Source organism: Monocercomonoides exilis (assembly GCF_001643675.1).
Source record: "Monocercomonoides exilis strain PA203 chromosome Unknown scaffold56-565389, whole genome shotgun sequence".
Classification (NCBI taxonomy): domain Eukaryota; phylum Preaxostyla; order Oxymonadida; family Polymastigidae; genus Monocercomonoides; species Monocercomonoides exilis.
In genome coordinates, this window is record NW_027150601.1 from 5,001 (window position 1) to 21,702 (window position 16,702).

Below are 16,702 nucleotides of genomic sequence, written 5' to 3' on the forward strand. Positions count from 1 at the left end.
CCTTTGTCGGTTCGCTCAAAAGATCCGGCTTCTTCAAAACGAGCTTACTAGTCTTCTTTTTCCCTTTTTTCCTTTCGTCCTTTTCAGCGATTCTTCTTTGTTCCCTTTCGTACTTTATTTCTCTCATCTGCATAACCAGCTCATTGATATCTTCATCTTTCAATTTTGGGAACATTTTGTACACCGTCAATTGGGGATACAATCCAGTCTTCGAATCGCCTTTCTTTGTTCCTTTCAGCTTCGTTTTGAAGAAGAACTCTTCGCCTCGTCTTACCCATTCTCCAAGATTCTTTGAACAGGTAATATGGGAGCACATGAGACAGTGGAGCTCGACAAAGTTGAAAGCATTCACCAGGGCATGTGGGCGTGACGGATCATGCTCAATCAAATACAGCTCTTTCCTTTTGTTGACTGGCTCAAAAGTTTTCCGGTCGTATTTCCTATTACATGCCTTTTCAGCACTTTTCAGAAACTTGACCCACCAGTCAACATCCCGCACAGGCTCCTTCCTTGGAGCAAGAGCTGTCACATGCTCAGCTGGATCCAGCTTCACAATCTTTATCACTGTCTCAGCTAGGAATCGAGTCCATTTATCACACATGGCTTCACTCCAACATGTGGTAACATCGACTTTGCTCCTAGCGGCATCCAGCAGCTCTCTAGCCTCGTCCATCACTTTTTCAGCTTCAAAGGATGGAGGTTCGGAATCCTTGAACCACCCAGGAAGATTAATGATACTGCGTAACATTAATTTCTTGGGACCTTTACCATCTTGTCCGTAGACTTCGATAATTGGACTTTTGTTCTTTTCTTCATCCTTCTTATCCTTCTTCCTCTTTTTACCCTCTTCATTTTTATCATCAAAATATCCAGGATACTCCTCATCATCGAAAAGAACAATCACATCATCGTTATCTACATAAGGGACACCCTCGATGGTAAACAGAGGAACAGGATCGAACTGTGTCTGTGCTGTCTCAGGCACATCGAGACTAGCCCTGTTTATCGATGGCAGATCATCAAGCAAAGGGACCTGCGATGCCTGATGATTGTCTGCCTCTGCGTCAACCAAGCAATAGAAAAATCAGCAGTTTAATAATTTATCAATAATAAATGCAAACCGTAAGCACATACAGCTTCAGCTTCCACTTCAGCTGCTGCGCTACCAATCCGACTACCCTCGAGATCGGAAGAGTCAGCTTCCTTGTCCATCAGGACAACAGGAGTCATCGGTTGAGCAAAGGGAGGCAATCCTTCGGACTGCTTCTCTTTCTCTTCCTCCTTCTCCTGGGTGAGATCTACAACCTCACCGAGAAACGACATCTTCTTCTTCTCGAAGGGCAGATGTTCGTCTTTTGGACAGTCGATTTCTGTCCCGCTGCCGTCAGTCTCGACCTTTTCCTCATGAGACTTATCTGGCTCAGCAGATATAGTCACAGGTACAGGTCTACATTCCATATCTATATATATATAAATAAACCCAATCATTATACACCATCCATACCCACATGTCAACATATACCCTCAATAAGAAAGAAAGAAAAGTTACACACCAGGTGTGATTATTCTTCTTCTTAGTCCCATCCGGAACCGGTAAATAGGTGTATATTCTTTTTCCATAGCTAATATTATTTACTATATATATAAATATTAAAATATAGACATATAGAAAGAGGGAAAGGAGATAATTAATTATGCCAACAAATCAAAAATTCTAAAAGAATCCAGATAGGCACAAGAACAACAGAGACTGGAGCAGATGGAGAGAGAGCGTGAGTGAGGAGGATGGAGTTTGTTGCCACCGCCCTGAGCAGGCCCAATCCCACTCAGGTGAAGTCAGCGCAGTTTGTCTTAATCATATTCGACAAGAGGTATAAAAAGACCCTCTGCCTCATACGATAAACAGGGACTGCCAATAATCCATCACTCTTCCCAGATGTGCACAGTCACACTGAAAGAAAAGAGAGATATGGGATTGGAAAATTTCCAGTCGTTATAAAATATTCAATACACAGATGACTTCGCTTAGCACAAAGCTAACTACACATCATCTTTCCTCCTTTTCGGAGTTACGGCTGGTCCCCAACCCAATAGAAGTCCTAATCATAGGAACTTCCACACTGTGTTTCCACAGTGATCCCCCTTTTCTCTCAATGCACCATGCACATGGTGTTCCCCCCCTCATTCCCCCCATTTCACCCAATTTCCCCCCCAATAGACAGACGAACATCCCCCACCCAGCATGCCCCCCAGTGATATCTCCCAGTTGTCCAAAAATGTTAGTCGTAGACTAACCTATGGTAACTTTTCTGACACCTCTGGCTTCATGCTTCGAAGAGTTTAACTCTTTACTCAAAGGATCGGTAGGCCACGCTTTCACCGTTTACATTCGTACTGAAAATTATCAAATCAAATGAGCTTTTACCCTTCTGTTCTACGTGAGATTTCTGTTCTCACTGAGCTCATCTTAGGACACCTGCGTTGTTGTTTAACAGATGTGCCGCCCCAGCCGAACTCCCCATCAGAAAATGTCTTTGAAAGAGATTCTAGTTAACAAACAGACATAATCGACAGTGATCAAATCGCTTCAACCACCATCATCTGTTCATTTATTCCTCATATCTACAATAAAATGTGAATCTACTTACGTAAATAACTAACACTTTATTGGATTTCTTATCCTTATCCGTTAGGATAAAGACATAGAAAAGGTTTAGTTCCAGAATTACAGTTTGAAATATGACCATTAAACAAAAAAGAATATTAACCTAATAACATTCCCAACAGCCATATTTTTAGATCAAACCGTATCTCTCCTTAATCAAATAAGTAAAATAATAATAAAAGCAGCGGTATTTCAAGGTCGAAAAAGAAAAGAAAAGAAACAACAAAGCTCCAACATTGAGTTGCCCCAACATCAAAACCCCATCATCCCTTCTCCCGTTAACTCTTTAATCTCCCGCTTATTCTACATCTCCTAAATCATTTCACAGATTCTGACTAGAGTCAAGCTCAACAGGGTCTTCTTTCCCCGCTGATTTTTCCAAGCCCGTTCCCTTGGCTGTGGGTTCGCTAGATAGTAGATAGGGACAGTGGGAATCTCGTTAATCCATTCATGCGCGTCGGAAATTAACCGACGAGGCATTTGGCTACCTCAAGCATTTTTACCAATCAGGGCATAACATTACATTATGCCCTGACCCAATGTTGCTTCGCTCTGTGGGAGCTATTCAAAACATTGCACACTTTAACCATCGTGTGGAATGGCACGTCCCTTAAGCCTCCTTTGATTTGTCATCAAAGAGAGACCCACACCTTACCGTGCTCTACGACGATCTTAACAAGTTCACACTTGTCAGATTCGCCACGGGATTAACTTATATATAATAACAAAAGATTACATCTTCCATTATTATATTTGGAAGCCTTCCCCGTACCAGGTTGTGTCGCCGCTGATAAAATACCCACAGCTTAATTCATTTAGCTTATCAGTCGACTAGTGAGTCAAAATACCATTTTTAACTGGTATCTCACTTTTGCCTCCCTTTTTTATTTATCTAAAGTTGAGAGTCATAGTTACTCCCGCCGTTTACCCGCGCTTGATTGAATTTCTTCACTTTGACATTCAGAGCACTGGGCAGAAATCACAATGTGTTAACACCGTTTTCCAGCCATCACATTGCTGTGTTTTAATTAAACAGTCGGATTCCCCTTGTCCGTTCCAGTTCTAAGTCGGTTGTTATTTTAAATAAAAGCCATAGCATATAATATTATCAGCCGAATGTTGCCACCCAGCTGTAATCTAGCTATAAATATTGGGACAATCTTTCGATTAAATAAAGGATATCCAGATCAAAGAAACGGCAACTGTTATAATCAAGCAACACAAAAACTGCAACCCTTATAAAAGAATCCGAATCAGACAAACAAAAAAGACAAGTCTCCTTCCTTTATCCAACCAGCCAATTATAAGCCATTCCAATCCCCATGTCACAAGCCATTCCGTTTTTTGTGTGTTCCGAAAACTTCAATCACAACTGACAAATCCTTCACTTCTGGTAAAGTCGAAAATCTATCTTTTCATACAGCAGAACTGACCTTCCAAAACAACTTCAACTTAGAGTTTGACCCCCAAATCAAAATCATCTCAAAAAATCCTCTTTCCATATTACATTCAATAAACCCAACCAAAAAGAAAGAAAACAAGTTGCCCCATCTTCTCCCTTTTATATTACCAGAACCCAACGGCTCAACCCTTAGAGCCAATCCTTTTCCCAAGGTTACGGATCTATTTTGCCGAATTCCCTTACCTACTTTTTTCTAATTGACTAGAGGCTACTCACCTAGAAGACCTGTTGCGGTTATTAGTACGACCGAGTGTGAAAATCAAATTCTTGTTTATAATATCAGTCCCCTGAAGTTTCATGGATCGTTAAACATGCACCAGACCAAATAATACTTGCATCCCTGTATAATAAAATACAAGACCTCAAATACAGTTAAAGGTCTCTTGCGAAATCTAAACTGCATTTTTATTTAGTTGAGGGGCTCTTCCGACTGGGTAACCACTTCTCCGAATAAATCGTTTTCATGGTCACCGCTATAGCAAGTAACTTATAACTTATAAATTAATTATATAGCTTCATCAGTCGTTAAGAAGAAAAGAAAACTCTTCCCGGGATGTTTACCGATGAGTTCAGGCTTCTTTGCGTTACCGCTTTTGTTCTCCACACATTTTTTAGTGTTATTCCAAAACTCTGTTACAAGTCTTGAAACCAAATTTTTCTTTATTATTTCGGTATAGGAATATTAACCTATTTCCCTTTCGATTTCTATAAATATATCACACTTAACAAAATCTTGCGACTTGTTAAGAATATTTTTAGAAAACAAACGGTATTTAACCGATACCTTAGGATCGACTAACCCATGTCTCAATGAGATTCACATGGAACCTTTCTTCACTTCAGTCTTCAAAGTATTACCCCATTTGGGAAGGTCCTCCCATTTGAATATTTGCTACTACCACCAAGATCAGCACTATCGACCGTTCCATTTGTATTCACATACAAACTTCAAAACTTATTAAAAAAATATCCAGAACAATAGGAAAATAAATTTCCCTATCACCCCAAATACCTTTTATTCCTTTTTGATCGACACGCCCTCCTACATAAGCTATAACTTCCCTATCATAGCTTAGTCATGTATAAGTATCATCGCTATTACATATGCTCCAGCGCCATCCATTTTCAGGGCCAATTCATTCGGCAGGTGAGTTGTTACACACTCCTTAGCGGATACCAACTTCCATGGCCACCGTCCTGCTGTCAAAATGAATTGACACCTTTTCTGGTATCTATATGAGCATATATTTAGGCACTTTAACATGACGTTCGGTTCATCCCGCATCGCCAGTTCTGCTTACCAAAAATGGCCCACTAAGAGCTTATTATTTTTCTCAAAAAATATGGGTTTTCTTTTTATTAGTTAATCAAAGTTTATCTAAATGATTTTCAAACAACTTTTTCGAGTAGTAGAAAACAAATCCTTATAAAGACTACCGGAGTCCTACGGATGTTTAGGGTTTTCTTAAAATGCAAACCAAAACAATCAGCACGTCCAGACTCCTTAAAATAGCATTCTACAAGCCTTCTTACCAGCTTCATCAATAGAACACTAAAAGATTACCTTGCCAATTTAGAGTTTGAGAATAGGTTGAAGAAATTATTTCTCCAAGACCTCTAATCATTCGCTTTACCTGACAAAACATTCTTTCATTATAAGCTCCTGCTATCCGGGGGGAAACTTCGGAGGGAACCAGCTACTAGATGGTTCGATGAGTCTTTCGCCCCTATACCCAAATTTGACGAACGAGTTGCACGTCAGTATCGCTACGAGCTTCCATCAGAGTTTCCTCTGACTTCACCCTGATTCAGGCATAGTTCACCATCTTTCGGGTCCTAGCAGATATGCTATAACTCAAACCATAAGAAAAGCAGCCGAGTTTTATCCCAAACTACCTTTTAACAAAAACTTTATGGTTGGTCAATGTTGCCAGGATCTTTATCACCAAGTCTTTAAACCAGTGACAAATAACCCCTTCACATTTAAGGGCTTTCCAAATAATCCCCTTCACTTTCATTACGCATCCCTGGGTTTTATCCACCCGAATACTCGCATATCTGATAGACTCCTTGGTCCGTGTTTCAAGACGGGGCGATATAAAGCGCATCAACAAAGTCAATTCTTCTTATTTAGAATAGGAAATCGATATTAGAATCGCCATATTTAAGATCAATTAGTTCACTAATAAATAAGACAATATTACCATTTATTCTTAATTCAATATAATCAAGGCGAGCTTAACCAATCGAAACAAATCTTTTAAAAACCAAATATGATGAAAAAGAAAACAAGTTTCCTTTCTCAACTTATCTGATTTAATTAAAAAATTTGGAATAAATTGAAAAATATCATCCCAGAACTAATATATGTAAACTCTGGTATTCTCGATATTTCCATCCCGTATCTGATATCTTTAACCAATCCATATTCTCAGATACTTATTACAAAGTATTCTATCCCTGTATCGAATCCAATAGGTAAGTCTTGCTTCAGGATTATAACAGAATAGGAAATCATCAAGTTTAATAAAAAACCTGACAATATTCAATAATGTCTATTCCCACCTTTCCTCCTATGTGGATTTCGGTTATTATCAAAACTATAGAATACCATTGACCGCATTCTTATGTTTAACATTCATCCATAAAGTTTAAGAAACCTTATGAAGAGAAGGGAAATGATGCTATCCTGAGCAAAGTGGATCGGCTATTACACCTTTCTTTTATATCCTTATAAGCACGGGTTTATATCAGATATCAATAACAATTATAAATTACTATTCATATGTATCCCCCGACTTTACAGTTAAGCTTACAAGTCACTCAGGCCACAATACACCAACCCTCTAGTATTTCATGTCCATAAGAAAATAATTTAATTATATTAATAAAAAACATCTCTGCACTTTCTAAATTTTATATCGCTTGTCCTTTTGGCAGTTTCAAGCACTACTTTCATTCTCTTTTCAAAGTTCTTTTCATCTTTCCCTCACGGTACTTGTTCGCTATCGGTCTCTTGTCAATATTTAGCCTTGGATGAAGCTTACCACCCAATTAGGGTTGCAATCTCAAACAACCCGACTCTATGATTGTAATGTCCAACCGTGACATTTAAACCAAAAAAAGCCATGACAAGTTTGACCCTGCCACATCTTCCTTCAGTAGGAATCGAGATCTACTTTTTACTATATAAACGGGGCTATTACCCTCTCCGGCATTCCTTTCCAAAAACAAAAATAGAAATTTTGATCTCTAAATCATATTCCCGTCACTGACATTAATCTCTCAGAGTTTGACCCCCAAGAGAAATTACATCTTTAAAGTACAACTCTTATTATTTTCTATCAATTGTCAGCCAAGTCAAAAGTTGCCTTCCTTCTCAACTAACTCATAATAAGATTTTAACTTTGGGCTTTTCCTTCTTCCCTCGCAGGTACTAAAGGAATCCTCGTTAGTTTCTTTTCCTCCGCTTATTAAGATGCTTCAGTTCAGCGGGTAATCTTGCTTGATATTTCAGATTGATATTATTATAACTAATCTTTCTCAATGTTTTTTAATATTAAACATATATTTTCAATATTATTTTAATATTAAAATTTCTATTTGAAAAAGAAATTATTATTATTATTAATAATTAAAGATTATATTTTCTTAATAGAAAATTTAATCTCAAATAATATAAATCAAATCTATTTTTGAATTAAATAGATTTATAATAAATTTATAACCAATTCTGAAACAAGCATGGTCCCTCAATTATAGAAATAACTGAGAAACCGCAATATGCGTTCAAAATTTTGATGACTCGTAGATTTCTGCGATTCGCATTAGCTATCGCGCTTTGCTGCGTTCTTCATCGATACAAGAGCCAAGATATCCACTGCCAAAAGTTTTTTAATTTTCTTTAATTAAAAAAACTTCTATTTATATTATATCGTTCATAATCATATTTAACCTCTTTATTATTTTTAAATTTATCAAATTGTTTTAGATTGTTTTATTAAACGTTAATGATCCTTCCGCAGGTTCACCTACGGAAACCTTGTTACGACTTCTCCTTCCTCTAAATAATAAGATTTACTGTCCTTCTAATTAAATCCTAGAGAATCGAAACCCTCACAAGATCCAACAATCCAGACATTTCATCTGATCATTCAATCGGTAGGAGCGACGGGCGGTGTGTACAAAGGGCAGGGACGTAATCAGCGCAATCTGATGAATTGCACTTACTAGGTATTCCTCGTTCATGATCCAAAATTACAAAGATCAATCCCCATCACGATAAAGTTTCAAAAGATTACCCAATCCTTTCGGATAAGGGAATTGCATGTGTTAAAAAATAGCATCTCTTTTTCAAAGCCCCGATTAAGAAGCCCTGAAAACAAAAACACTATTTTTTTTATTTAACACACCCAAAAACAACTTGTTGACTTTATCAGTGTAGCGCGCGTGCGGCCCAGAACATCTAAGGGCATCACAGACCTGTTATTGCCTCATGCTTCCCCCATGTGCAACCATGGTAGTCCCTCTAAGTAGGTTCGAATATAGATCCAGAGCCCCATTAGCCTTCCACCACAACCCCGTGAAGAGCCATGATGAAATTAAATAACTAAAAGAGAATTACAATCCATATCGAAATATTTTAATGATAATTTCAATAACTCACTTCCAAAACAAACTTCTTCCAAACAGCCGAAACTGCTCAAAACAAATCCATCCTGAAAGCTTAATGAGCTATCTCAAAATATATATTTCAATATTAACCATTAAAAGATCTCAGACAACTTCCCGACTTTCTCAACAATCCTCCCCCGAAAGAGAGAACTATTAAGAAAAAAATCGGAAAGCCACCTTACAGACACTTTTCAAAATTATCACCCTATTTAGCAGGTTGAGGTCTCGTTCGTTATCGGAATTAACCAGACAAATCACTCCACCAACTAAGAACGACCATGCACCACCACCCACGGAATCAAGAAAGAACTATCAATCTGTCAATCCTTCCCGTGTCTGGACCTGGTAAGTTTCCCCGTGTTGAGTCAAATTAAGCCGCAGGCTCCACACCTGGTGGTGCCCTTCCGTCAATTTCTTTAAGTTTCAGACTTGCGACCATACTCCCCCCAGAACCCAGAGACTTAATCGATTTCTCTAAAGGTGCTGATGGGGCTTAAAAACAAAAAAACAAAGACAAATAACCGAAGTTACCTCTTTCATTTTTTTGTTATAATTTTAAAAGCAAACTCACTTCACAATTTCTTGTGATAAATCCCAAACCTATCCCGAAAGATAGAAATTGGAAAAGCGAATTAAAAAAATAAATTCCCTCCAATCCCTAGTTGGCATCGTTTATAGTTAAGACTAGAGCGGTTTCTGATCGCCTTCGATCCCCTAACTTTCGTTCTTGATTAATGAAAACATCCTTGGTAAATGCTTTCGCACTTGTTTGTCTTGCATAAATCCAAGAATTCCACCTCTGACTATGCAATACAGATACCCCCAACTGTCCCTCTTAATCATTACACCTGTTTCAAAAACCAATAAAACTCAAATCGATAAACAATAACAAAAAAGAACAAGTTCAATCTTCTTATTGTTTAAGACTCGAATGTGTTTGATAACAAAAAAATAAATAAGTTTCCTTATATTTTTTCATTATCAAATTTAAAACACATCAGGTGTCTTATTTTATTATTCCATGCTAATGTGTTCAGTAGCGAATTTCTTTCATTACAAAAAAAACGCCTGCTTTGAACACTCCATTTTCTTCAAAGTAAACTCTCCGAAATTTTCCTCTTCTTTGACAAAGAGAAACGATTAATGTAAATCAACATTTAAGTGATATATTAATAATTTCGAAAACATTTACCCCTTTTTTGAAAAAGCCACAAGGACTTCTCCAAAAAGGGATTCGAGGTTATTCAAATTCAAGGCAAGCATAAGATAAATGAAAGATACTGAATCAATCAAACACCAAGAAATAAATCTTGATGCAAGATCAAAAACAATACCATGATTTTCAAATATCCCCTCATTAATACCCTCCAATCACTTCACTTCCAAATTAAATCAACCCGAAAGCTAATTTAAAAAGAAAAAATGAAGCAGGACTAAGTATAGAGAAACATCTCGCCCCCTCGAACAATTAAAAACTCCAAAATCCAACTACGAGCTTTTTAACTGCAGCAATTTTAGTATACACTATTAGAGCTGGAATTACCGCGGCTGCTGGCACCAGACTTGCCCTCTAATTGTTTCTCTTTCAAGCATTTACATTGAAACCATTCCAATAGCAGAATACCATTAGATACCCCGCTTTGTTATTTTTTGTCACTACCTCCCCATATACGTCATTGATTGGGATTGGGTAATTTGCGCGCCTGCTGCCTTCCTTGGAAGTGGTAGCCATCTCTCAGGCTCCCTCTCCGGAATCGAACCCTAATTCTCCGTTACCCGTCAATACCATGGTAGGCCTCTATCCTACCATCATCAGTTGATAGGTCAGAAATTTCAATGACACATTGCCAAGACGATGGGCTCTTAACCCACCCTGGCAATTCGACATTTATCATGAATCACCATTATCTTTCACAATGGACACATATCATTACACCCCTTGCGAGGCTTCAAACATGTGCCGAAATAAGTTTTTGATCCATATAGAATCAAACATTTAAACTATTCCTAATGGTTTTCGATCTAATAAATACAATCCTTCCCCAAAGGGTGTCTCATTGCTGAAACACCCTTAGTCGGATCTTTTTCAAACCCACCCTTCTTTCCATTCCGAAAAACAAAAAGAAAAATGAATTCTCGCATGTATTAGCTCTAGAATTACTACGGCTATCCATGTAGTAAATTATATTTCTATTCAAAATATAACATTGTCATTGTCAAATAAATTATAACTGTTGTAATGAGCCATTCGCAGTTTCATAAATACAAGTTATTTATACTGACACATGCATGGCTTAATCTTTGAGACAAGCATATGACTACTGGCAGAATCGACCAGATACATTTATATATAGAAAAAAACATCAATCAAATAATTCATTCAACTAATGTTTTTTTCTAATTATAAATATTAATATATCATATTGTTTTGTTAAAGACAAATGCAACATAATATAGTATTTTAGTCATAATTATTAAAACATCACCATTCACAAAGATGATGATATTTCAAGAATAGACACAATATTTTCCCTTCTCAAATATTAACACATTATTTTCTTTCAGATAAACTTAATAACTTTGATTGAAGTTATTGAGTCATCCAATCATAATCATTAATATTTGTATTATCACAATGTAATCTCAATATCAAAACACTTTTCTCGTCATCATCAAAAAGAAGATAATAAAAAAGCTCTGATAGATCATTACAATATGATTTTTCATTCGCAACTTACAATTATATTTTCACCTTGTATAAAGTGGCAAATAATTGTAACAGTTCAAATACTCTCAATCAATAGAAACATGACATTTATGTCTTCAAACAAACAAATAAACTGTTCATTTTGATTTCATCATTGTCACATTCTATCTCTCGATAGTCAAATCCAACCCCCACATATTAGGCAACCAAACCCAATAGTTGTAATGTGCAATAACAATCCATCTGAACTCAATCAATGATATACACATATACATATCGACCACACCATGCATATAGACAAGGTCTCGACTTCATGAAGTACTCTTTTCTACAATATTCAAACAAGTCAACATACATGTGTTTCCAACAACAAAACACCCCAACACTTTCACACAAATACCCACATTGTTGCTTTTCTAAAATCAAGCAGTTCTCCAACATGGATTCATTGCATCCAAATCAAACTACTTCACTCCACATAACCATATACTATACTGCCTCACAACACACATTCACTACTAGCATAGCACTCTCTCACAACAACTTCTCAGACTCATCGATTTTATTAGAGTCATCCAAACCTCTTCATCTGACATTTTTACACATCAGACTAAAAGATTCAAAACAACTCACTTTATTATTCGACCCATCTGATCAGCCATTGCTACCAGAAGATGTTTTCATAAAACATGTATTGCTTAGCCCTTATATACAATCACATGTTGCTTTTCATTCCAATCAGACCCAACAAACCCATCCCTTTTTGAACCACCTTCATTTATACTTCACACTCAGTGAGTTTCTGTATAATCATGCAAAGGTATTTCATTCAAAGAGACATATACATATTATTCCCATTCAAATACCATATACTATCTTCCTTAACATAAAAAGCCTACCCACCTATTTGCTATACATATGATATAATACTATATACATATATATACAATAGACCACTATTACACAATGCCTCAGTCTAATACACAGCCCCCTACACAAATTTTTCTATCAAAATCCACTTTTTTCCCTATGGAGTTTCATATACAAGTCACACTTCTATACTAACCCCATATCACATAAGCCCTGGCTCAGACTATCCTCGCCAGACAACTTTTGTCGAAAAAAAATGAAGTCAGAAAAAAAATTTTTTCGGGGGGTGTCCCCCTAAGTATACTTCCGTAAAAATCCCCGACAGCCCGCACCCCGAACACCATCTTTTCCAAAAAACTCATAGACTCAATTACACTACACCGAGGTTTTCGCGTTTTTTTCCGTTTTTCATACTAGAATTACACTACGAAAACGACGTCATCGAAAAACCTGCTTTGATACTAAAAAATCTCAAAATTACACTACAACGCGAAAACCTCGGCGTAGTGTAATAAGGATGAATTTGATACTAGAAAATATCGGCTAGTATCAAAAGTGCCCCAAATACACTACGCCGCGAAAACCTCGGCGTAGTGAAAATGCCCAAAAATGATACTACAAAAAAACTCAATGAAAAATTTTAGTATCCTTCCATAGTGTTTCTTGGGATGGGGACACACCAAAGCCTTGCCACTACCACACCACCTTGTGTATCCCCTCACTGCCTTTCATCTGGTTTTTTGTTCCAGCCTTCCAGCTCTTAAGCCTGAGGAGCTATGCCCACTTCAATGTTTCCATACGAAATGCCCCTATCAAAACTCACTATTTCTCACACTGCTGCTGGAGCAGCCAGAGGAGCGGAGTGGAATGCCTATGGGAATGTAGCGGCAGAGCATACGCACAAACTGGTACCATCAGCTAGCCTGTAAGTTATGACCGATAAAAAGATATAACGGTTGGAAGACAAGGGTGTCCTATATGAAAAAGTGGAAAATCACACAAAAATGTTAGTATATTGAGTATAGTGAAAAGGCATATAGACCGAGGGCAAAGACATTACTACCGTTGGATACTCGAAGAGCACAGCTACTTGCCCTATGGCATCTAGAACTTTCCAGCTCTTAAAGGTAATTCCCTATGACCCATGGAATATACTGGGTCCATAGCATAAAATATCATTGAGAAAGGGTTTTTCATAGGAAAGATATGAGTATTTGGTGTGTAACTTCAAGGCAATCCAACTGAGCCGAATGAGATTACCACCATTGTGTAGAGCGAGTGTGCAGCGAGACCCTCTATGGCAACGAGAAGTTTCGCTGACTTGCCCCTGAGGCGCTATGAGTCTGTGAACATGAGGGGTCCACAGTGTATTTTTCATAGAGAAATTTCATTGACAAATTTTTCTAGTATCAAAAACCTCGAAATACACTACGCCGAGGTTTTCGAAGTGTAGTGTAATTTGGTCACTTTTCCTAGGAGATGAAATTTCTAGTATCAAATTCATCCTTATTACACTACGCCACGAAAACCTCAGCGTAGTGTAATTTTCCCTTTTTTTAGTATCAAAGCAGGTTTTTCAGGCATTCCATTTTCATAGTGTATTTCTAGTATCAAAAGTCACAAAAATCGAGGAAACCTCAGTGTAGTGTAATTGAGTCTATGAGTTTTTCGAAAAAGATGGATTTTCTGGTCTGGGCACCCGGGGTCTTTTACCATATTTGAGGTTTTTTCTATGAAAGTGACTGAACAAAACCCAGTGCACAGCCCACCCAGCCGGCCCGGCCCACAGCCCACAAACCAGACCCCGCCCACTGCACAGCCCTGGTCCCCCGCTACACCGTCACTTTTGTTTCTGGAGCTCTCCCTCCAACACCTGAGGAGATAGGTTCGTTGAAAGAGAGGGGGTACCTCAATGGCTGGCCCAGTCATTTTTCACTCACTTTTTCTTATCCCACCGCCCAGCCAGCCAGCCCAGCCACACTCCCACCACCCAGCCTTGTAGCCACTGCCCACACGCTCACTCTGCCCACATCAGCTTAGCTGTAAGTTATGACCGATAAAAAGATACACCCCAATGAAGATGGTTTTCCTGTCTGTTTTCCCAGTGAAAAAAGTGAGTGTCTGACCCACCCAGCCAGAAGGATACACAGGCGCCCAGCAGCACCCTGCCCAGCGTGCAGCCACAGTCTGTGCGCACACTGTCACTTTTGTTTCTGGAGCTCTGGCTCCAACACCTGAGTTTCTATAACCATCGGAACATACCACCCTCAGTCACTTTTTCTCACTGGGGAAAATACAGTGTATGTGGAATAGAGCCAGGCCAAGCCACAGGGCCTGCCCAGCCATAGGCCCAGCACATAGCCCGCCTCACTCGCTCCTTGCCCTGTGGCCTTTGCCAGCCCTGCCCATCAGCCCTTCAGGAGATATCCTCTTCTCAACCCCTTTTTCAGTCAAACTCAAATTGAGTCTGTGAGTTTTTCGAAAAAGATGGCACTTCGAGGTCGGGCAGTCAATATCACATAGAAAATTATCATAGAAAATATTCAATTTTCATAGAAAAAATATATTTCTGACATGGTAACTTGGTAACCACTGGACCAATTTCTTAGCAATTACACCACATCCTACCCCCACTAACATTCCCCAACATATCCCTCTAACTCCGGTCACTTGCCCTCCCTTCACTCTCCACAGCATCACCAAGTCAATACCCCCAAGTCATTTTTCTATGTGAAAAATCAACACTGAACTCAAAACAACTAGTCGCTCGGATTTCTCAGCAACCACTGGGCCGATCGAAACGCCGTTTGGCCACATCCGGGCATGGGTTACTGTGCCGGTCATATGTGTTTCGATTCAGCCGCTTGCCCCTGGTTCACTCTCTGTGACTTCACCAACCAGGCACCCCCAGCAACCTTCAAATTTTTTATTTCTTTTCTGGACAGCCTGCCAGACCCCCGCCATTAACACCCATATGCATGCTATCACCGCACTATATGCACATATATCATATATTAATATAAAATATATCTGGCCATTACTTCTGGTGTTATACTCGATTTACCTCAAAAATGACCATTTTCACTCAAAAATTTGATTATAACTCAAAAACCACAGATAAGCGTATCCAACCAAAAATCACCAATATACAACATTAGAAGTCATATTCATGTGTTTAATCATATTTTATATCCACTTTGAAATTTTCGAGAAAAAAAATTTTTTTCGATTTTTCAGTCAAAATGGCCAACTTGTCCGCACTGCCCTGCCACAACCGCTCGATAGAAAAAATTTAGATTCGAGTATGTTTATAAGGGGCCCACGTCCTTGCCACCTGCCAATTATCAAAGGAATCTGAGACCCCATATTTTTCGGTCGTTGATCTAAGATCACCACTTTTTCAGTCAAAAACTTCATATCGCATTTTCTCACTAACCAGACCAATCTGGCCCGAGAAAAAAATTCAGCGGACTATTCGCGAATTATCCGAACTTTTTGTGTTTTCATAAGTTTCGATCACAACTTTCATAAAAACCGATTTTCACCATTTTTTCAATTTTTCTGACTAACTTGAGCTAAATTCAACTTTATCAGAAAAAATGAAAAATTCACAATTTTCGAATTTTTGACCCTGACTTCAAAAATTCACAAATGGTCCAACTAACACTCTGGTAAAGTCTCACAGCTTAGAAAAATTTATTCATTGAGATATTTAAATTTCTTTTCTCAAAATTTTGACTGAAAAAATTTTAATTAACATATCATTCCACAATTTGAATCAATTAATTTCTGATTTTAATATCAATCAATTCCTCTCATATTATTACCTATATACGTAACTTTTCATCAACTACTAATTCCTACTTCTTATGAAAAAAATATTTTATTAAAAAAATGTTTGATCTAGATCAAAACCATTTTTCTATGTTAAGAATTCGACTTCTCAAAAACAGTTTGTTACCAATCTCACTATACACCAACACATTCCCCACCCCTCATAACCTATATAAAATATTATTTTCAAATTTTTTCTTCCATGGAATAAAAAGAAAAATATTAATTAAGATATAAAATTATGGAAAAAAAATTATTTGACAAGAGGATTTCTTTTAATATTAATAATATAAATAATGGAGAGATATTATATGATTACTATTTATTTGATAATAAAATTAAGATGAATTGAAAGTTACAAAAAAATATAAAAATTAATTTTATCTCAAAAAAAGAGGGAAAAAATGAAAATATTTTTTTATCTCCAAAATTGGTGTACAGACTAACACTAAAAAAATATATAATATACTATATCATATTGACATTATAT

The 16,702-nt window shown here is 37.6% G+C and overlaps 2 protein-coding genes across 2 annotated transcripts in view; both read right to left on the reverse strand.

Moving 5' to 3' along the window:
* Positions 1 to 1,458, reverse strand: part of MONOS_16664 (uncharacterized protein) — a gene marked incomplete at both ends in the record, with an annotated part of 1,547 nt that extends 89 nt beyond the window's left edge. Inside the window, 2 exons of the mRNA XM_067869553.1 lie at positions 1 to 1,059; positions 1,122 to 1,458. The exon at positions 1 to 1,059 is cut by the window's left edge and continues 89 nt beyond it. Coding sequence (XP_067720040.1) covers positions 1 to 1,059; positions 1,122 to 1,458 — 1,396 coding nt within the window. The remainder of the gene's footprint in view (positions 1,060 to 1,121) is intronic.
* Positions 1,459 to 14,324: 12,866 nt separating this feature from the next.
* MONOS_18247 (uncharacterized protein) lies at positions 14,325 to 15,075 on the reverse strand (the record flags this gene model as incomplete). Its single annotated transcript, XM_067871248.1, has 4 exons — positions 14,325 to 14,413; positions 14,505 to 14,620; positions 14,676 to 14,779; positions 15,007 to 15,075. The coding sequence occupies 4 exons, from the start codon at positions 15,073 to 15,075 to the stop codon at positions 14,325 to 14,327; spliced, it is 378 nt and encodes a 125-aa protein (XP_067720041.1).
* Between the last annotated feature and the right edge of the window lie 1,627 nt (positions 15,076 to 16,702).